Source organism: Varroa destructor, unplaced genomic scaffold (assembly GCF_002443255.2).
Source record: "Varroa destructor unplaced genomic scaffold, Vdes_3.0 BEIS01000001.1, whole genome shotgun sequence".
NCBI lineage: Eukaryota > Metazoa > Arthropoda > Arachnida > Mesostigmata > Varroidae > Varroa > Varroa destructor.
The window spans coordinates 13,349,906-13,371,399 of record NW_019211454.1 but is presented as its reverse complement, the minus strand read 5'-3'; the positions used below and the strand labels follow the sequence as shown (position 1 = coordinate 13,371,399).

The 21,494-nt window shown below is 41.1% G+C and overlaps 3 protein-coding genes across 12 annotated transcripts in view; 2 read left to right on the top strand and 1 right to left on the bottom strand.

The window, feature by feature from the left end:
- The window catches only part of LOC111242925 (putative fatty acyl-CoA reductase CG5065), a 36,710-nt gene extending 36,107 nt beyond the window's left edge, over positions 1 to 603 (top strand). For all 4 annotated transcript variants that reach the window (XM_086984977.1, XM_022787871.2, XM_022787870.2 and 1 more), the window contains one exon: positions 9 to 603. In XM_086984977.1, the coding sequence (XP_086841103.1) occupies positions 9 to 117 (109 nt within the window). In that variant the 3' untranslated portion in view covers positions 118 to 603. The remainder of the gene's footprint in view (positions 1 to 8) is intronic.
- Positions 604 to 1,934: 1,331 nt separating this feature from the next.
- Positions 1,935 to 4,640, top strand: LOC111249484 (uncharacterized). Of its 2 annotated transcripts, XM_022803402.2 has the most exons (4): positions 2,024 to 2,370; positions 3,145 to 3,308; positions 4,061 to 4,189; positions 4,448 to 4,640. In XM_022803402.2, the coding sequence occupies exons 1-4, from the start codon at positions 2,284 to 2,286 to the stop codon at positions 4,557 to 4,559; spliced, it is 492 nt and encodes a 163-aa protein (XP_022659137.1). In that variant the 5' UTR covers positions 2,024 to 2,283; the 3' UTR covers positions 4,560 to 4,640. The 2 variants fall into 2 exon arrangements, with proteins under 2 accessions (XP_022659145.1, XP_022659137.1); XM_022803410.2 differs by lacking the exon at positions 3,145 to 3,308 and having other exon boundaries at positions 1,935 to 2,370.
- Positions 4,641 to 4,931: 291 nt separating this feature from the next.
- LOC111249471 (uncharacterized) overlaps positions 4,932 to 21,494 on the bottom strand; it is a 71,411-nt gene continuing 54,848 nt past the window's right edge. For 4 of the 6 annotated variants that reach the window (XM_022803389.2, XM_022803371.2, XM_022803379.2 and 1 more), the window contains exons 2-3: positions 7,522 to 8,649; positions 4,932 to 7,263 (exon numbers count right to left, since the gene is read on the bottom strand). In XM_022803389.2, the coding sequence (XP_022659124.1) occupies positions 5,849 to 7,263; positions 7,522 to 8,560 (2,454 nt within the window). In that variant the 5' untranslated portion in view covers positions 8,561 to 8,649 and the 3' untranslated portion in view covers positions 4,932 to 5,848. Of the gene's footprint in view, positions 7,264 to 7,521; positions 8,650 to 10,656; positions 10,935 to 15,597; positions 15,809 to 21,494 lie in introns of those variants that run through there. The other 2 variants (XM_086984931.1, XM_086984942.1) reach the window with 2 other exon arrangements.

Sequence of the window (21,494 nt, the reverse complement as noted above, 5' to 3'; positions counted from 1 at the left end):
ATTTGCAGGTTGGCGATTATTCATTATGCAACATTGTTACTCAGCTATTTCGTTTTGGCAAAGGTCTTGGCGAAGACGATCGAATTTGTCGTTGAAGTCGACATTCCGTTACTGTGAAGAGTCGAACGTGTTTATGAGTTCTAGAGCAGATTTTTTAGAGACAAGTGTGGTACTTCGTCTCTGCTGTTCATCGTCAATTAGAGAACTCCATACTTCTACTTATTCATTAACGCTGAATCTGCGAAGAAAATCGATAGACAATTGCGTTCACTTGGGTACCGTTGACTTACTTTCATACTATATATAGTATATAGATAGATATTGTTAGTCTTACTGTGATCTACTGTGAGCCGCGTCGCTTTGAGTGACCGTTGCTGCTGATCGAGTTTCCTATTCGTTTTTCCTGTCTCACGACTTTGCCCCGAGCTCACTTGTACTGTCACCGACTTCAACAAAAATGTCGTAGATAAGAGAACCTTGATAACGCCAGCCATCGATTCGTGTATGATACCCGTGGCGATAGGTGGTGCTGAACAGCCGAAGCATATTGTCGTCCTATACTCTTGTGTAGTCTTTTATAAATAAAGCATACTTCTTATGGTCTGTACGGGTCATTTCTTATAAATTAGCTGTTATCCTTGTCTGCTAATATTGACCGCCTGAAATGTATACGGCGATTCGATCGTGCATTTTATCTGTTGGCTTTTCAACGATGGCCTTAAGGATGATGTAAAAAAAAGTAATCGTATCCTATAAGAATCTTCTGAATGCCGTCTAGCGGCCTCTTTGAAAGCTCCCTGCTAGCTTGCAAAACATATGGTTAATTCGTAGATATTTTTTCCCGCTCCATTTTCTACAGCATGTTGTTACAACGCTTAATGTTTCTGACAAACACATTTACGAGTATAATCTCAAGAAGTATCTGTATTTGCTATATAAATGCATTAGGTACAATTACATACGTAGTTGCTTCACTCGAAGCAATTAAAGTAGGGTAACTTTTTTTGTTTCATAAGTGAACATCCTCGTCCTCTGCGAAATATTTAACCACCAACAGTCAAATGATTGATACTATTGTCCCGCTTTCTATTGTCGTGTCCTGATCGCTTCTATATTTCATACGGTACTGACACGTACCTCTTCGACGCTGCGAGAGAAGTTTCTGTGGTGGTTTGCTTTAGGGACTAGTCTCCTCCATTATATGTTTATATTGCTGATATTATCCGATGCACACAGACAATATTAATCTATGTCGTAAAGGATAAAAAAAAATTAAGACCTGTATATTTTTTTAATCGACTCCGATAGGAAAAAATCTCTAATAGTTTCATGATTTGGGATATCCAGTCTAAAATCAGCCCAGTACATAACCGCTTGAAACCACATAGAGCAAGCATCTGTTAACATCTACCGAGCTGATCTTCTTTATGAAGATTTGTCTGCTTTTTGTAATAACTGGTAACAGAAATCTGAACCGCTGTAGAGAAGGCCTTGTACTCCTCAAGACTCTATAGGCCAATATAACTTAAGTCATAAGCAGGGTGGAACAGAAACTCGTCACAGCTCGATAAAAATTGACACATTGAAAAAAAACACATGAAATTACCTGTATTTCGCTTCTGTTTTAATGACGGAAAAGTACAATGTGGCGAATATAGAAGTAAAAAATAATTTTCCTCCTGGAAATAGCCTCTTTCAAACTGTCAAAAGACTTTTCTTCTCTATATAGATAGAGGTAAGCCAAACAATATCTCTCTGATAGAGGCATGTACTATGAAACATATGTGAAAAGCTAACGCAGTGGAAAAAATTGTTCTTAAATAGCATTTCTTTGAATTTCTATGACAGCTGTTGTTAGCAACTACTATGACGGGTGGTACGGATGACCGGTTTCCATTTATGACGTTCAGCTAGAGTAGCTTAGTCGTCTTGATCTAATTGTCACCATGCGCTTTATATAGATCCGATTGACCTCGTTCTAGAACTCGCCTATCGTTTCGTTGGCAAGCATCCTTAATCTTATCCACAGATGTCGCTAGTTATGCCGCTCTCTATTTGTTAGCCAGAGGTACTAGAAACGCTGATCGTCTTCACGAAGCGACGACACTCCGTGTGGACGAGGCTTTTCTTACGGGCCCAAAAGGGTCTGAGGCCTTACATTTTTAAAGCTTTGCGAACTCCTTCCAGGCGATCAGTTTGTTGTTGTTGTTGTTGTTGTTCAAGCAAAAAGTTATTTTTGGTAAAAAAAATCCGAGAGCGTGCATCGAAGCACAAAGTAGTACGATGAAGTTAGACTTGTTACAACTAATGGGGCTTTTCGTCCTGGTTAGCGTATTCGGAAGCAATGCTCAACTTTCTGGTACTGATCATGTAAGTACAAAACAGCATGAATCATGTTGATGTCGATTTAGTGTGATGGATGGTGCGGATTAAGTTGCATTGTGAGTAAGAAGTGGCATTAACAAGAACTACTACGTAAACATAGACATGCTTTTTTGAGATTTGTACCTTTATAGTGTTTTTTTCATCTTTGTCATTCGTTAGGACGCCCATAAGAGAAGTACTTCAGGGTAGAAAATTCATATAAATTTTATTATTTCCTGGTGCGGATTTGTAGCTAATAGTTACAAGTATACCTAACCATCTCCTTCACTGATTTGCCCTGAAGGCAAAGTGTGGAATTCTCTATGTTTCGAATTGGAAGCGAATGAACCGAGATATTGATTCATAGTAGACCAAGCGGAATTTACACACAACACGATGCCGATTGGGTGGCAGTTGGACCTATAGTTAAATACGTCTAAATATTCTAAGCGTTGATTTTACTTAAAAGATTACACTTCAACTCAATCAGAGTTAATCTTGTGCGCAAGTGCTTATAGGGCAAAGTCTGGAGGGAAAACACCTATTTGATCTATTATACGATTTTAACAATAACATTATCTCGTTATAGTTGTTTTGACTAAGGTTACAGCATAGGTGCTTAGTGAAAACCGGTGGCACAAATCCGAAAACATTTTAGCCGTATATAACCTAACCTAAAAATTAGTTAATTTTCATTTAGAAATTGTTTTTGAATGTACAGTTGTTAATGGATAAATGATTCTACTGTATATTTAATTTGCTTTCAATTCGTATATATAGAAGGTGATTGCCTGTAAAATGGATATCTCTAGTCGTGTATGGACTAGAATGGCTGTGGAAGCTCGTAAAATCGAAGATTCCATACGGGAGAAATATCTTTCCGAAAAAGCACTTTTCGGAGCCATCTACAGACAATTCAAAGGATCTGCCGATCTCCTTAATAGGTTAGCACTTGCGGTCAATTACTGTGAATTATTAAATGTATAGTCAATGCAGATGATCATTTGGGGGGGCAACACAAACGTTGCCAATGGCAAATAAGTTGAAGATATGGTTCAAGAGTGAACCCCTTAAAAGACAACAATAAGCATAGTAACAACTTTGGTCTTAGTAAAACAGAAATCATAACTTACCCTTATGTAAAGCACAACTTGTATTCATAAACCCACTGGTCAGAGCCTAACTCTAACTGAACAAGCAAAATGCACTGATCATTTTAAATTGTACAGACCGTCAAGGCCCTTCCCCTCGCCCTCTGTCAAGCGTAAAAACCTTGACGAAGGCTATATATAAGGGCTTTGATTATTTTTTTCATTTTCACTGTCAAATATTTTGGCGTTTCCTCAAAGAGGGTGTAATCATGTTTGTAAACAATCTAATTCAAAATAATGTCGCGTGCTCATCGAGATCAAAAAAATCCTTAACTTGAAAATATATCAAGCACTTAGAAAGCAGACTTAAATATGTTTATTTTACGTTAACTTTGACCAAATTAAAGTTACTTAGCTGGATTAGTACTAATCTTAGAAGCTTTTTTGCGTGAAAAAAGCATTTGTAAAACAACCCTTTCCCTAGCACCATAAGTATATCTGGGGTAGAGTACTTTTCAACACACGTGACGCCGTCGGATGGCAATTACTATGTGTTAGTCTACATAGTATGCTCACCTAGGCAATTGCTTAACATCAATTTTTAGCCTGCCCGAAATTTCAATGCTAAGTCCAGAGGCGTTATGGCAGATCAATCAGAATTGTGTGCAAGCTCCAGCCGGCCTTGACCTGTTACTGAGCAATGCCGAAATTTCTTATCCGGAATTTTATCAAAGGTTAGTAATGAAAGTAAATGGTTTAGGGCTAGCGTGCACGTACATTACAGTATACGCAAAGCGTCATCTGTAGCGAACGATTAAGCAACGTCCGATGCAAAAAATTACGCTTGAATTAATATCTGAAATGCTTTTTCTTGGACGATATAATTAAATGGTACACATGGCTTCAATAAAATAAAATAAAGAAACCATATAATTAACAGAGGATTTTTCCTAGCTATTATAATAAGAAATTACATTCCTCTATCTTCGTAGGTATCAAGCCGACTTCCGTACTCTCCGAGACATCGTGGGAAAGCTTAGGGACGACATTAAGAACTGTTCACCAAATATGGCTGGAATGAAGCTTGGCTATACGGACAATTAATCCCCAATCAGAACTACAAAAGCGTGTCATACTATACTGAACATGAGGCAAATAAAAATGGCCATGTTTCATTCGATTAAATCAATGGTAGTGTCCATAAGAGTTATAAACGTCTCGTAAATTTCAGTCTTGTATTTTATACGTTACTTAACGATATTTTTCATTTCCCTATGAATCCTGAGGTAGCTTCGAACAGCCATCAGTAAAAATCTTTCTCGAACAGGGTGTCGATTATCTCACTATGGGTATGCATGCCTCCTGGCTGTACCTCCATACTTCTTGTGATTACAGTATAGATATAAGTATCAATATTACGGTATATTAATAATCTAAACTACTTTCAGCTATTGCTTTGCTTCAGTTAAAAACGCCTTTGTTGATTAATATATAATTGTTTTACCGTTATTTATTTGCTTCAAGTAGGCCATATGACGACTGCGTCTGGCGAGCTGTTATTGCTTAACTGGCCCATCAGTATATCATCTACTACTACTACTACTACGTTCTGGCCTTAACTAGCGTGCCCACGTAATTTTTCGAAACAGTCAGTCGTCGCGCACGGGTTTAAATAATTACAGAGGTTAGCCTCATTTTAGGTTCGTTAATCGTCAGAGCAAGCAAAAGAAGAAACCCATGTTTCAACCTAAATACACAATATCGTTTTTTGCCCCGCCCGGCCCACTAATGAACAGTTCCAGCATTTGATGGCTATGTACAATGAGAGTTGTAAGAACTGGAAGGGTTGACAAATTTGGCGTAGCCACATTTGATGTAGCCTTGTTTACCAAATCGTCACGGAATGGATATGCAGGATATGAACAGATGGCACATGCTGATGCTATTATTTCGCGTGTATAAATAAAATCGTTCCCAATTCAGTTTTACATCGTTCGAATCGTTAATTTCAATAATCAAACAGCAACAACAGCGGTAGTACGCTTGATATCTGTAAACGATTTCATTTTATAGGCAGCATACGTCCTGCATGACAGGCAGTATCTGCGTGCTTTTTAGGTGAGTCTCATGCGCGATGTGAACGTTCTCTAGCTTTAGATATAGGATAGAGCTGGTTCGCTAGCTGTCATTGCTTTCATTCTCCTGACCTCCTTAAGTGCAGCCTCCCAATGGTACTACGTGTAGAATGAATCATTATCGATAACGTGGTCCAATTCGCTAAAATGATTGTTACCTTCGATGATCAATGCCAACTCGTTGTGTCTTGCAACAATTGTCGGGTTTTTCTCTTGGTTGTCTGTGTATATGGCTTGAAATACGGCTACTAATGGGATTTAGTAATTGAGCGGAACTCGAAAATCTTGATAGCGGGCTGAGTTTCGTTGCTGGTTGAGGAAACGATTATTTTCGGCCACCAGCAAGCTTTGGAGGTCCTGATAGCTTGCATGGTCTCCAATTGCGGGCGCACCGCTGTAATAATCTACGCTCGCGGAACCGAACGATGGCCCTGAACGAATGCCACGTTGATGGGGCGGTAGTTGAGACGAAAACGAGCTTATGGATGAAAAAGGTGCAAAATTCCTCTCGGGGACAAACGTCGGAGAGTCTGCAACGTGCTGGCGTATCTGAGACGTGTACCGAGTCTGATAGGAGGAAAAACGTCCTCCTGGGAGGTTAATAACCTGGGAAATCTCGTCGCTTTTTGGAAGGTCTTCGAGATGATGAGCGTTTGGCGATGATGACCCAAAAAAGCCGATGCCATCAGATGAGGTTGTAATTGGCCTAAAACCGGTAACAGCTACGGGAGCGCTGAACGTCGACGGCTCAGTTGGCGTTAGGGGAACCGGCAACGGTTGCGTGGACACGACACCTGCAGGGCTTAGTGGTTTCTTACGGCGGCGTTTAATCGTACGGCGATTTGCGTCAGAAGTAACTGAGACCGGTGCAGACGTAGTCGCTGTTGTCGTCTGGAAGTAGACGATCGATACGGGAGTCACTGTTGGACGGGGTAAAGTTGGGGCCGCTGGAGGAGGTGTTGGTTTCCTCTTGCGTTTGACGACCCTCCGGGCTTTGGATTTCGCTTCGGTTGTAGTGGCGCTGCCAATTGGTTTCAAAGGACTGCTAGTTATCAAAAGAGGCGCTATAGTGGGTGTTTCTGGAATTGGAGTAGTGGACGTGAACGTGCTAGCTAATCGAGCTGTTCCAACTCGCGTAACGACTCTGCGTGAAGAGAGGCGTGGAGAAATGCCTTTGGCAAACGCTTCTTCCCTTGATGTCAAGGGCTGCGGTAGGGTTGTAGGTGTGTCAGAGGGAAGGATTGTCCCTGTAGCGGTCGATGCCGCTTTGGATGCGGTAATGGATGAACGAGTTGTTGTGCTATGAGACAGTCGACGAATTGTTGGAGCTTTTGTGGCCTCGAAGAATGGCACGGTGGGCGTACCCGAAGGGGACACCTGAGCAGGGCTGACCGTAGAAGGCGCTTTCGTTGGCGTCACAACAACTCGGGTGCGGAACAGTGGACGAAGAGTTAACTTCGGAGCTGTTGTTGATGCTTGAGTAGTAATTGTCAATTTCTCCGATTCTTTCGTCGAAATTTTGTTGGCATTCTTTACGTCAACGGCGGGACGCCTCACGGTACCAGGGCGGCGAGTTTTTGCGGGCGAGATTTCAGCCTCCGTCCGAGGCGTGGTGGTCGATGTTCTCGTCGTTGCAGTAGGTCGCGCAGTCGGCTTTGCTCGTGGCGGAGGGTCTGGAAAATACAACAAATAAACAATAATATTACTGACTCGGACATCTTTTCTATTCTAGGGTGAGAGTCGCTTTTCAGAGGTTTTCATAATCTACATAATCGAAGTCGTCGCTAGAAAGCAAGGCATCATAAAACACAGTTTAAAAAGGTTGTTATCTAGAGGCAGACAACATTGTAAAAAAAGCGAAGCTATTTGTGATGGAGTTTAATACACGTCTTTCAATCGACCCATTCGGATTGCATTTCATCGCATCATACTTAGCCGTCGATTGAGTCCTATAGGCCTCTCTGTTTCGAGTGGCTGGGGCTTTATCTCCTTGACTGTTGTAAGTTCCTTGATCTCTTCGTCATTATCGGCCGATCTGGGAGCTTCGGTGGTCTCTTCCTCTTTGGGAACAGTGGATATTGTTACCTTATCGTCTTTTACTTGATATCCCTCGTTCTTCACTTTACGATTCCTGATCTTGATCACCTTCCTTCTCGGGCGAACCGTACTTCTAGCTAAAGGCACCTGCATCGTAGCGTTTTCAGCCTGCGAGTGTATAACTGGAGCCGTCTGTTTCTTTGCCACTTCGCTGTCGCTCGTTACTACTGTGCTTACAACGTTCACAACCGGATTGGGCGCATCGCTGGTAAAACGATGATTTCTGTAGATGAAAACCGGGTTAAAGCTGACCGGATTTGTGCTGGCCGATTGGGCTGCGGCGCTGGATTCGCTTGTACCAATTGACGATGACGAACCGACAGTTTCCGTCTGCTCCTGGCCATCCTCAATGACCGTTACGGTTTTTGTCGTTTGCGTAACAATATGGCTGAAGAACGCAGGTGTGGTCAATTCCGTCTGGCCGCTGCCAGGCAGTGGCGATGGTGTTGTGCTCTGGATGAACAGGATTCGGAACGGAGGGTCGGTGCCGCTCTCGACAGACTGTGAGGTCCCGCCAGGGAATGAAGTGATAAATGTTGATGGCTTGCGGGTGGTTGTCGTCGTTGTTGTCGTACTTGTTGTCGTAGTCGTGCTTGATGTAGTTCGCTGAGTAGTAAAGCGAGCTAAAATCTCAGCCTTCGTTAATTTCTGCTTGGTAGGCTCGGGCACATAATTATTGGTGATCGGACGGTGATATTTGTCCAAGACGGTGATGAGATTTGCCGGGACTAGATCGGTTAGTGCGCGCTGATATTTAGGCCTACCTTCGGGCTGATCTGGAGTTGTCTGGGCTTCTACGCCAGTTAATACTAGAAGGGTAGAACAAAGAATAAAGGCCCGTAGAGGAAGCGAGGTTGGCGGAAAATGCCTCATCGTGTCTGCTTCTTGCCGGACCGGAGTCCGTGGTAGTGGCCAACTGGCTTCGATGGGTGCGTATACTTAGACCGTACGGGATGTCATGCCTGGAAAAATATAGTGAAACAGTAAGAGTGAATTCGTTTGCTTAAAGTGGGTTAAATAGCTGGGTCAAGGACACAACAGGTGTACTCTATCTGATGAATATTTGCTTTAGGAAAACGTTTAAAGTTCATTTTCTAATTATTTTGTGTATATTTTGGTGTCGTTCTAAATACTACTACGGAAGTATTGAAATCTGGACTAATGCGTTGACTAATGCACGCAAGAGGGGTGGAGACGCGGCTACCAACCGTCACATCTATCTAGCATAAATTACCTGAGACATTGAGGATCTGCTCAAACTAATCAACTAAACAAACAGACACACATAGTTAAACCATATTTTTTTTCAAGTATGGCAAGAAGTCTAGAATAGAAAATATCTGGACATGTGAATCTGTGCTAATCCACACGTTAGCGGGATTACACGATCGGTCAGATCTCCCGAAAACAACAGTTTACGTCTAGACGCAGTGACGAATGCTTTATAGAAGTTTACCGTCGATCTGCTCAATATCGTTCAGCACGGTGTTATAGAAAAATAGACCCCCTTTGGTCCATACGTCTGCGTAGTGTGAGATGGCATCGCCGATTATAGAAATAGCTATTTGCTAACAGACAATTTTACCTAGTGGCATAAAAATAGGCATTTATAGAAAACAATACTCGTTGATAATAATCGTTAGTATATATGAGCAAAGGGCAGCAGTGACCGATATAATTAATCAGCAAAACAAAACGCTGCCAGGTGCTAAGTTGACAAAATGGTATACTATATAGTAAATCGATACCCGTAATTGTACGAGAATATGGTAATTGTTACCACTAGTACAAAGCTGCAGATGATGCCATTTCATTTGGTATTGCAGGGTCGCAGTGGTCGGGCGCGGCGACCTAAGCGTAGGCATCCATCAATTGAAAATCGTCTATTTTGTGTCACTGCTCCGAATGAAAACGTTTTAATTTTCATTCAATTGGTCGTAAACTGTATGAATTTCAGAATCGTAATATTTTTTTTGGCGTCCTCAACCGCAAGGGCCGCGTTTCGTTGATGCCGTTTCATATAATTACGCAAGACTTACATACGAAACCCACACACATTTTATGGATGAGCGTTCTGAGAAAACTCAAAGGAATTTTAAGAAAAATATATGTATGATATTTCTTGTGTACCAAACGTATGTTTAGGTTCTTAGCTCTAACAAAATGTTGCTTTGTCCTGACAACCAGTCCGGCTAGTTCCTTGAAAAAATCCTGTGATTATTATTATTAGACAACAAAACCTGTTGCCCATGGCCACGGCGTCGCACGCATTTTCTAGAAGCAAGGTAATAATGTAGGTTTTAATTTTAACTAAGATGAATACGCTTGCCATTTGTAAAGTTGCGTATAAAGATTGCCAATCACCGTATCCGTTTATTCTTTTCGTTTTACGCTTAGGGCCGAGGTATGATGAGTCAACTAGAGCAAAGAAACGACGTTTGATATCAAGGCCTTTATACAGTACGCTGCCTACATATGATTGTGTAAACGATGTTTTAAATTTCAGACCTAAAAGAGGCTCGTCTAAATAAGCTGGCCCAACTAATGGGCCCAGAACACAGTCGTTTCACTATGATGGCAAGATACCACGAACAAGATATACCCGACCCTATCCTACGTAGTGCGGAAGATGAACTCGCTATCATTTGCAGACGACTCAATAATAAACCTACCAAGGTAAAAGGTAACTAATGACACACAATTTTTTTTCCAATTCAGAATATAGCGCATTAAATGTTGTATGTTTCCAAAAATCGATACTTTCTACTGCATAGCTAGATTTTACGATGGGACTAAACGGCGGTATAATAGACGAGAATAGCGTTAGCAACGATAATGGCACACCTATAGACACATCTTTGCCATTGCTCGATTTCACTCTCGCTTCTACTTAAAATCTAAGCACATATACAACACGTGCACGTAAATCAATAGCGATCGTACGTGCAATCAAACGTAAGTGGACTCACGCTTCGATAAAATACACGTATGGGACACAATAGGCACAGTGATCTGAGAATAAGGACAAGTTCCATTGTAGCAAGCAGGCGTCGAATACAAAGCCGAGCCAAACACATTCAGGCATTACAAAACTACTCATATATTGCAGTAGGGCTGACCGGGAGTCATCTCCCTGGCGAGGCCAAGCAGAGCTAGACAGAACTGTCGCACGAAAACAACGCTAACGGCCCCCCATCGTCGCTGTTCCCTCCAGTATCCTTTCTCTGTCTTGGCGTAAATCGACAAAATGCATCAATCATATAGCAATTTTCACGCGTGCCAGGTAACAAAATACGCCTTGTTGGCCTCATCGTTCATTCTTTCGTTGATTGCACACATATATATATATAGTCTTGAAGAAAAGAAAATACTAATAGAAGTTAGAACCGGCGCACCAATCTATAGAAACGCTTGAAGGGGAGTAGCGGTAGGATGGTTAGGAAAGGAGTTGCGTTGTGAAAAAACAAGTAGCTGATAATAACAATATTTTTTCTTAGGGGGGAGGGGAAAAGAAGGATTAAGGAAGCAAGAGACGTGTCCAGATGTATAATAATATGGACGCCGGGGACGGTAGACGACAGGAAAGCGATCAAAGGCCGATTCATAAACTGACTGCTTGTATTGGTAGCCAACTCACTAGTCACTCGCTGGGAGTGGCAATAATTGGAAAACATCTACGCACCATAAAATAACAGACTGTGAAGGGGGGGGGGGGGGGAGGATGAAATGATGTTTTGAAATGGCGATAGCCAAATAACTGAAGAAGTACAACTTATCGGCGGCACGCAGTAGGCAAACGAGGTATCGTTGTTATTGGTGTTAAATCAGGGCCGAGGTATCATCAACGTACGCCATTTCGAATCGCATTTTCAGTTACCGTAAGTTATGTACGACGATTCCTTTTCTACTTAGTCCATTTCTTGTTTAGAAGAAAATCGAAAAGGAAAAATGACAGGAGTCCGCATCGATCTTCTAAATCGGCCTAGTGGAAGACGTGAACGGGAAGATTAACAATAGCCACTGAACTAAAAACGACTCGGTCGAAAATAGCGAGCGTCTTGCGTCGCAATTAACATCTACATATGAATAGATGCGTATGTCTCGACGAATCTTTGTACAACTGTGCCACCTAGACACTGACTTTTATGTCTTATTCCATATTTCTATAATTTATACTATTTTTACCTCGTGTAATGTTTCTGCTCAAAGAAAAATGGTGTTGATAACTATACATTTAAATAGTAACGATAAAGTAGATAAATTTCGCTTGCAGGACGTTTTCACTACAATCGAATACTAGCTAGCTAGCTAGCTAGAATGAACAGAAAGCTAGCCATCTTATTTAGGTATGGTAGGGAGGTAATTTCCATATGCAAATGATATACAACTCACTAGAGTTTGCACACTTGACCCAAAAATATTCCCTTCTCAATGGGTGCACTAAGTATCATTGTAACTAAGTAACATAACAGTTAGAATATTTCACGATAAGTTAAAAATAGTCTCCATCATCTAGCAGTTCCTATACATTTAGCACAACCAAGTCGTCCATCGAAGTTCTGAATCAAAGGGTCATCTGTTCAATCTCTTATCTGCAATTTACTTCGAGTAAATTTTACGTAGCAACAAAGGTTAAGCCCAATATGTTAGATTACAAGTGGAAGTGCAGCAATCGCCCAGTGTATGTGTACAATATGTACACTGCACATACGTACAATGTTGCTATCTGTACACTACGAAAGCCGTTTGTTTCGCCTTCCGATGTACAACAAGCGGTCAGTGTTCTCTATAGAAGTTAACCTTTCAACAACAGAAACGTATGCTTTCTGCAAACAAAACACTTTAGGACTCAGCGTCCATAAAGCAGTAGCAGGTATTGGCTCAAACTCGGTCACAGCAGTATTGTGCCCCATTGTATTATTGTGATTTGTACCATAGTCGTATTGTAGGTCCATGGTGGCAACGATGACGATGTAATAAAATCGCATAGAAGCGCAATGTAGAAGCAGCTAGATATCAAATGCCCCTATTTTGCCGCCCACCGCTTAGAGTCTCGTCGCGTATTTCCAAAGCCCCGCCACCACAGCAGCCATTATAGAAACCCTTACATAACTGCCAACGCACTATTCTTTGCACCTATGAGCATTTATAATTGTGTTAGGACTAATATTAAACACAATAGACTTAATGGTTAACTTTTTGCTGCCCTTGTAGCTGCTTAGGAGCGTTTCCTTACGCTGCCATAGATAGAAACGAGATATAGAATATGAAAAATAGAAAATCCTTTAACTGTATTCTAGTTCTGCTTCATCCTCGTCCTGGCTACTATATGTAGAAACAGTGATTCGGTCGTTTGTCAGCCACTATGGTGACCTCCAATGATGATCAGTGAAGGTTTCAACTAAGTAAGACGTATGGAAGCCAAGTGATGCGAGACACCCGATAATAGTTGAATTTACTATAAAGTTGACGCTTGTCGTAAAGTATGCGATTTTGGTGTTGAATGGATGAATGTTATAATGTATTGGTATGATTCATATCAACAACCAGGTATGTTGCATTCAATTGGCACTACTACAAAGGTTGCCATTAACCTTCTTGTTGTCACTTGTCGAAACTATAGGCAGTCTACATAGAGGTACAAATTTAAGCTGTTGTATTATTTACACATGTGTTTCAAAGATCCAAAAAACGAACATGGTGACGAATCAATTCTACAACTAAGGCTCACATGTAAAACCGTATTCTTGGCGTCTGAGTGGACTGCGCATAGGAACATCGTAACCGAAGTGGGATGGAACGGTTGTCCGCTTGACGCAATTAAGTAGCATTTTAAAGACTCCAAGGGAACGTTCAATGAAGTTTTGGCGACGAAACTACTTTAGGTAATAAAATTCTATAAGCAAGATATTCCACTATGACGAACGTCAAGGTATGAGCGTCGAAGCTTCGACGCCCACGAAAAATTCGAAATGTCCGCGTACGAACCGCGTCGTAGCAGACGTCTGCGACGATCTCGTACATTATTCATGCTATACACCGCACCTTGTTTGTCATAGATTGTGCCTTTCTGACAGTAAATTTTTGTTACTACCATAGAAGCAATCTAATTAACGATCATGAAAAAAATGACCGACACTTTTGATCTCACTGCCATTTATGACTTATGAACAAAATGCCCAAGCCCAAAAGGTTCCTCGATAAAAATCTTTCTCCATTATCTATACTTTTCCATATATCTAAGGCGAACAATTCTAGGGTCATTTCCGTATGCTTGATGCGACTTAACTTTATGTTCGTTATTTGCCTCCTGAAACTTAGAAATTCGAAATAATGCCAGGTTATCAAACTAACACGATAAAGCACATGTTATCTTTATTACCAAAGTGAGCGGTGTTATCCAACACAATCACAACCGAATAATACACGTCCAGCAAGGATGTAGTCTATCGCCAAATACGTATCATAAACAATGAACATAATCTAAAATTGTACAAAATGCCATATCACAAGAGAATCTCAACAATTATGCATATGTATAACATTAAGAAGAAATTATATAGTACGAAAAAAATCCGAGTACCGATTCGGAAGCCCAAAAGTGTCAACTGTTACTCGGTGCGAATCAGAAATGGGTCTAGATAACTACGCATACCACAGCCATGTTTACGCGGTTTCTCAGCACATCTACAGATACAAAATTCATCCATAGTTTAATTGCCCTCTTCGGAAAGGAGAAAAAAAGGGGCAATGAGAACATGATTATTCCCACGCCACTATACTACTTTATTTGTATACAAGCCGTTGTTTTTGTCGTAGTTCTATGGGGCAATACTCCGCTTATGCTAGTGGGGACGTACTCAGTGCCATAATTGGCAATGGTCGCCCTTTGCTTTTTTTTGCAATGCGGGGTCTCGAAAAAGTTTCATTTGAGCGATAGTAATAATAACGAAAATAATAACAGTAACAGCGCTAGCTTTCCGCAACTTTCGGAGGGAACTCGAGTTGACGGGTGTTCTTACAGAATTTCTTCTATTTAAACGTATTCCCAGGAGGGACATGGTACCGACGAGTACCACTATTTATATTAACAACACGTGAGGTGATATTAGTGCATGGCGACATAGTCTGCTAGTTCGTGTTTCTGGTGATCGCTATAACGAAGGACTGAAAGTGTGCTACAAACAAATGCGTGCATTGGAGATGGATCCGTTACGACTAAACGCGACTGAACCATACAATACAAGTTCACGTATGCACGTGATTGGGTCCATCTTTTTTTTTGTTGGTGGGCGACAGGATCGACGATAAATCAGAACTAAAGTTTCTATATCATTTACTATTTGCAAGCAACATTTAGTTTTGAACTAGAGATTTCTGTGCGCGTACATCTAATGACGCAAAAAACGGTAAGGAGTGGTATGTTATTTGACGTATACGGTGGGAAGGTTCTATGAAAATTACTGGCGAAGTCCATGACGAGTCGTTGTGTCTGCAAGAGAGCCGGGGGGGGGGGGGGGGGGCATGATGCAGGTAAGATACATTATTTCTTACCTCATTATCTGCCAATTGGCAACGGTAGGGTTTGTTTTTAGGTAATAACAGGGTCAGATTCGTGTTTGATTTAAATTATTGTCCGTTATTAATTCAGTCAATAATAATCAATGATGATACGCTTTCTAATGGCAAAATGGCGTCATCGGAGGTGACTGGAACAGCCCTAGTAGAAGAGTAAATCTTCGCAAAGACCTTTATCAGAGGATTCACATGTTTATTGCCGCAAAGCATCAGACAGATTATTAATATTTCGAGCTGTCATCAATTATTCCTACCAGTTTTGGGATTAGATCAATACGCGCTAGAGGCAACTGTAAACGATCCAAAATGAATATATGCAAAACGTTGCTAACCTGATGCTTCGGATGGCTAGGTCTTCAGTTGTAGGTAAAACAGGAATAGTTAGGTCTAAACTTGATGCGATAGCACTTGATACAAACTTTTTCTCGCATCTTTGAAATATTTCGATACCTATTTAGGGTCAAGAGTTCCCAGGACGCGGGTCAAAGTTAACGACGCCATAAAATGCACGATTACGACGCACTCTGCGTTCCACAAGCACCAGGAACACTCGGTTATTTGCTACACAAACTTGTGTCAAGTAAAGCTTGCGATTTACTTGGCTGACAACTCATTGGAAAGTTGTCACCAACGCAGTGTTCAGGAAGTGGATGCACACACGAACTGCGTGCCATTGTTACGGTATCGAACGCAGGGCAAACCACTCGATGTGCAACAGGTTACCCTCAAGACCGAGTTCAGGTAATTGTAAAATAATATATATATATAGAAACTTTATTTCTACTAGCAATATTTAGGAATGGATCCATAATGACGATTAGAGCAAGAGGCAGTTTGCGAGAGAGAAAAATGGGTCATATCAGGTATTGCTTCCACTCGTATATACTTTGTCGTGTATTCTCACTGTGCAGATATTCAAGGCCGGGAGGGGTATATGGGTACTAACCCTATAAGATGTAACAAACGATCATACGGTTATTATCTACATAGATAACAGCGATGGTTCCAGAAACGAATTTCTGACTATTACGTCAACACGAATAGTTCACTAGCGAATAGCTTAAGAAAATACAGTGTTGCATCATCTATGTGAAGAATATATTCAGACGTTCTTCTTTCGTTAAAAGACGAAAGACCGCACATTGAGGACGCCATTACCGGGACGCAAACGTATAACATACGTACGCATATATGTGTACATGACATGAACGCAAAAACCACAATAAAATTACATAGCAGAAAACACCAGGGACCGTTGAGCCCATAACCGATGGATCGCCGCTGACGGTAGTGAAAAGATCAATTTTGAATCGAAAACAATTGACCTACAGAATAGAAGCTCGAACGTGATCCTAGCGGCAGCGGGTTATTGCAATGAAAAAGAGAAAAAAAAAAAAAGTAAAACAGTGATAAATAATGTAGAATTCAGATTTATTTCAAGCGTGTAGGCAAAAAGATTGTGATTTTCTATTACATAAATATACATGCACTCAATTGGACTTGACAGCTTATTCTATACTGGAGGACAGCTTCTCAGATGCAGGCAGAGCATTGGAAACTTAGAGTAACGTAAATACGGTATGTAATCGAACAGGCTATGAATATAGATCATCAAGAAAAATAGAAAAGAAGCCAATAAGTGTGACGAACGCAAAAACGTTTTTGTAGACGCTACTCTATTTTTAACTTATTTGATGTTCCAGAGAGACTCGTAAGTTCCAGCTCACAAACGATCACGAATATTGAAATGCAACGTAGCACTGTGTACCCCCGTGAGAACAAATTTGAATCTATTACGTATGCACAAATACTATAACGTTAATCATTCAGACATGCTTTCGTATCCTCCAGGAGTACCAGCTGCTTCCACTACTCCCCATTGCTCTCGTGAAAGCAACAGCTGTAAGCGTACACTGATCAACTGTTGCTGAAACATTGTTTAGTAATTTTCCGTGCATAATGTAACAAATTATGTGGTAATTTGGATTAGATTTTTCTCTGACACCTCATTCATAAAGCACTTTCAAATAGTCGACATTTTTCGAAGCAATTCTTTCTGTCGTTCTTTTCGACTTTTTTACTGCCGTCACTGATTGTCAACAAACTAATGCGACGCAGCCTTAGACTGATCCTGGTACGCATTTGATTTTATCAAAAGATGTTTTTAACTTTGTTCTCAACTGAAGCTCGCTAATTAGCAGTGATACATCCTGTGTAGCAATCATATCACGGCTGGCTGCTGCTGCTGCTGCTGTTGTTGCTGTTGCTAACAACAGCAGAGGACAAATGAATGAGTAAATAGATATAATTCCATTCTGACATGATGTACGTCTTAACTCATCAGATCCAAACCGATCAGGATAAGTAACGAAGAGAGGAAACAGAGGGGGGCAACGATTGGGCCTATACCATCTCGGTACAGCAATGTATGGGTGTTTCGTTATTTCAAATAATATAAAACGCTATTATTTTAGGTAACGATTTTTATCTAATCATAGTTTACAAGCGACATGCTGTCATGGAGAGTGCCGTCGCGTTATTAACGCCAGTGATGAATATGTTTTTCGAACGCTGGTAACCTACGAGAGATGACACGAAAACAAGAGGCCTATTCAGGAGCTGAAAAAATTGAGACCAATTTATTTCGTCCAAATAAATTTGATGAATAAATCTAGTATTTGCTGACAGATTACGCCACTGTGGATGGAATAACGACGACGGAAGTTTCGCTTTGTACCAGCTAAAAAGCGTCAACCCCAGACAAAATACCATGACGACACAACTGTAGTTAGGTTGATTTTACGAAATCACCGAGTGCTGCTAGTAAAGTCGATAGATAAAAAAAAAAAATAGTTTATAGAGACTTCTCGAAGCTTGAGTCAATGAACGTATTTTCTACTGCAACTCTATACTGATAGCATCGGTCCGTTAGTTTCCCTACTGTTGAGACTACCAGCTGTGCTGAACCCTCCTAACAGGATGGCGTTGACTTCGATAAGAGCGTCGTGAGCTACCTAGTTGATTTGTTTTTATTAAGATTATATTACTGGATTGGTCAGAAGTTCCAATAGCTAAAACATCTGGGTTCCTTCGTATAAGGTCTTCAGCGTTTCAGGAATCGGTTCGGTCAAAACCTGTTCAGTTATATTGACGCAACGACGAACAGTGCTGACCTTCTTCATAATTATGGCAGACGATAAAAAAAACGGTCTTAGAGCCCGCCCACATATCCCACTTACGCAGTGTTCTGGTATCACTGACATTATGCATTGTGCTTCTTCCAAACAACGTAAATATACGCCCGATTCCGTCTGAATAGAGACCGGTCCCCGGCTTCTGTTAGTTGGTCATGAGTCATACGAAGACGATACTGTGGAAGAACTGAACTCGGAGTAAAGTACGAAAACGACGGAATCAACTTTTCTCGTGCGAACGCAAAATATTGGGTTCCTCGTCCTATAACACACGGCGAGGGTGACACGATACGCTAGAAAAGGCATACGTGTGACGCTATCGTATAATTCCGACTACAAGCGGGCTAACATGGAAAAGGAAAGACCCCTTAGCTATGGGAACTGCATGATGCCAAGAACACCGTAGCAAACAAAAAAACTGGAATCGAATTGCCGCTTTTGTTAAACTGTCAATGCGTTTGGCAAATTGACACAGGCACTAATACATACCGTTGGCTTGTAAATCACACCGCAAACTTCTTTTTCATGCAGCAAGCAACAAAAACACAGTTACTACCGAGTGTAGATGATGTTTACGTTTTCGGGTTTCGGCGAAGTTACGACTAGAAGCTCGACGAAACCCCACGGAGAACTAATGCCACGAGATCTCTAATTTGCTAATAATTTGATATGGTAAATTGGGGCGATGGTGGGGTTTCAGTAATCATACAGTTACGTATGTGTATATATAACACAGCTCACGCAGGAAGTTCTTTCTGCGATACTTAGCTAAATGACTCGAGCCTATAAACTTTCGTCGATGAAAAACGGCCTAAATAAAACTAACTAAAGGCGCATACCTCGGGAATATTAGGTGAGTAAGGAATTTCGTGGAAGAAAGATTCATCTGCGAATCATTAATACTTGTAGAATAATATTTTTAATTGAGCAAAGCTGACTATCTGGTCTATATTGTAACACTCGACGATTGTTCTGTATCATTGATTTCGGTGGCTCGAACCCCAAGGACCAATTCAAGCTTTCAACAAATAACCTAACATTTATAAATTGAGATATTCATCCCCAAGCTACGATATGTGTGCTTCAGGTAATCTTCGTAATGATATAAAACTAGCCGAAGTTTAAGTCTGGAAAGTTCTGCTTGCCGTACAACATGCCGATATACTGATCTGATGGATTTTGGGAAGCGTATACCATTTATGTGCAAAGAGGTTTACGATCACAATGTCTAAAATAGCCAGCCAATATTCTCCATATAGAGTAATCCCTTTTGATAACGAACATATTATTGTTTAGACCGTGACGTTTAAGGCTATGTACGTGTACGGTTTCCATCGACACGGCAAGAAGCAGCAGCAGCTCTGACACGTCGGTAACAAAAATCACACAACAAAATCTTCTTACCCTTAGCTATCCAGTAAATAAAAAGGGTGTGGATGTCTGGTTCTCAAATCACCTATCGAGCCACCGCTCGAGTTGTCAGCTGTTACGTGTCAGACGCGACATTTAACAGTAATGGCAACAACGGTAGCATTATCATCATCATGGCCTGAAAGGGCAAGCAGCGGACTACCATTGTCAATGGGCGCTCAGTCCCTCCGATCAACAACAACAACAACAACAACAACGAGAACAGGAACAAGAACAGCGAATGATAAGGCCTAAAGAAGCTCCTTGATCGATAGTGAATACGCGAGACCCAGTAGGGACTAATGGATTGGTCCGCCCGCCGCCCTGGTTACATTCCATGTGCGACAATAGTAAGCAGCAGTCTATCTACGAATGAACGGTGCAAAAAAACTACGAAAAGGGAATCGTGTTCGTTGGCACTACACTACCGTTGATGGTTGGAGGCATATCAACGATTACTGGCTGGGATGCTGATCTAGCCGATAAATCCGAATACATTTACCCAAATTACATTAGAATGACTCGTTGCGAGACTGTACACATTTTCACAGGTACAAAATGTGAGTCTGTCCGTCTACTCGCAGTGTACACTATACTTATATACGTGACAATGCCGCTAGTGGATGCGTGGCGCCGGGCATCCGTTCAATACAATATGATATATGTACAGAGTAAAAAGACTCAGTGTAAAAGGAAGCGCTAGAGAGTAGATCTCGAACTTTAACTCCGATATTGCTTTGCCAGTGAGACGTTGATTGCTACTAAGAAAAGCGAACGAAGTATAGAATCGGGATCTGGCCTCTGTGAAACCTGGTAAAAGCCAGTGATGCCTGAATGAATTGTTTGTACTGCTGGAGCTTGCGGAGCACCACCATTCACGTAGCTGAGAGCGACGATCTAGATACGCTTAAGTGGTTATTCGTAAGAAGCTACGCAGAGCCGGACGCTGATAGCTGGGCATGATGGTTTGTTAAAAAGATAGCCATTTGGGCGTGCGAAGACCAGCGGGAGCGTTGATAAAAATATGCGAGCAAAGGAATCGTTATTAATTATGGTTTACTTGTCAACGGGTTGGCCGAAGCGTATCGATGAACGACACTGATTGCATTGTATTGGTCACCAAATTCTGTACGCCGAATGGTGTCAGTACGCTACGTTTTTGTTACGTGTGCCTTTTATGGCATTGTTATAATTCTGTTTTTTTTTTAGTTTCGATATGCCAGTATGAAATGTACACATAAACGTGGATTCTGGATATATCGTACATGATACACGAGGCAAACTGACATCTCGTTAACAGGTCAAACTGAAGATCATGTCAATATAATGATTTCATAATCTCCAAAACGGACTTTTCTGTTACGAAGCCGCATCAGAGATCCATTGTTGAGATCGATGATCATTTTTTAGCGCCTAACTAGTTATTTATAGAGAGAGTATATAAATATGTCGATCGTTGTCCTATTGGCCATATACGCTATAGCTGTATAAGGATGTTATAGATTTTTATGACGATCGAAAGATATAGATTCGTGCTGCTGTTCGAGTGATATTTCCACATCCTTCGTCACTCGTTCATACCGCGTGAACTTGCGATTTTACAGAAGTCTCGTAACTATTGCTAC

Excerpts from the sequence above, each read along its gene's own strand:
- LOC111249484 (XM_022803402.2), top strand. The coding sequence starts at position 2,284 with ATGAAGTTAGACTTGTTACAACTAATGGGGCTTTTCGTCCTGGTTAGC. Across the intron at positions 3,309-4,060 it reads TCTGCCGATCTCCTTAATAG|CCTGCCCGAAATTTCAATGC; the intron begins GTTAGCACTTGC and ends ATCAATTTTTAG. Across the intron at positions 4,190-4,447 it reads TATCCGGAATTTTATCAAAG|GTATCAAGCCGACTTCCGTA; the intron begins GTTAGTAATGAA and ends CTATCTTCGTAG.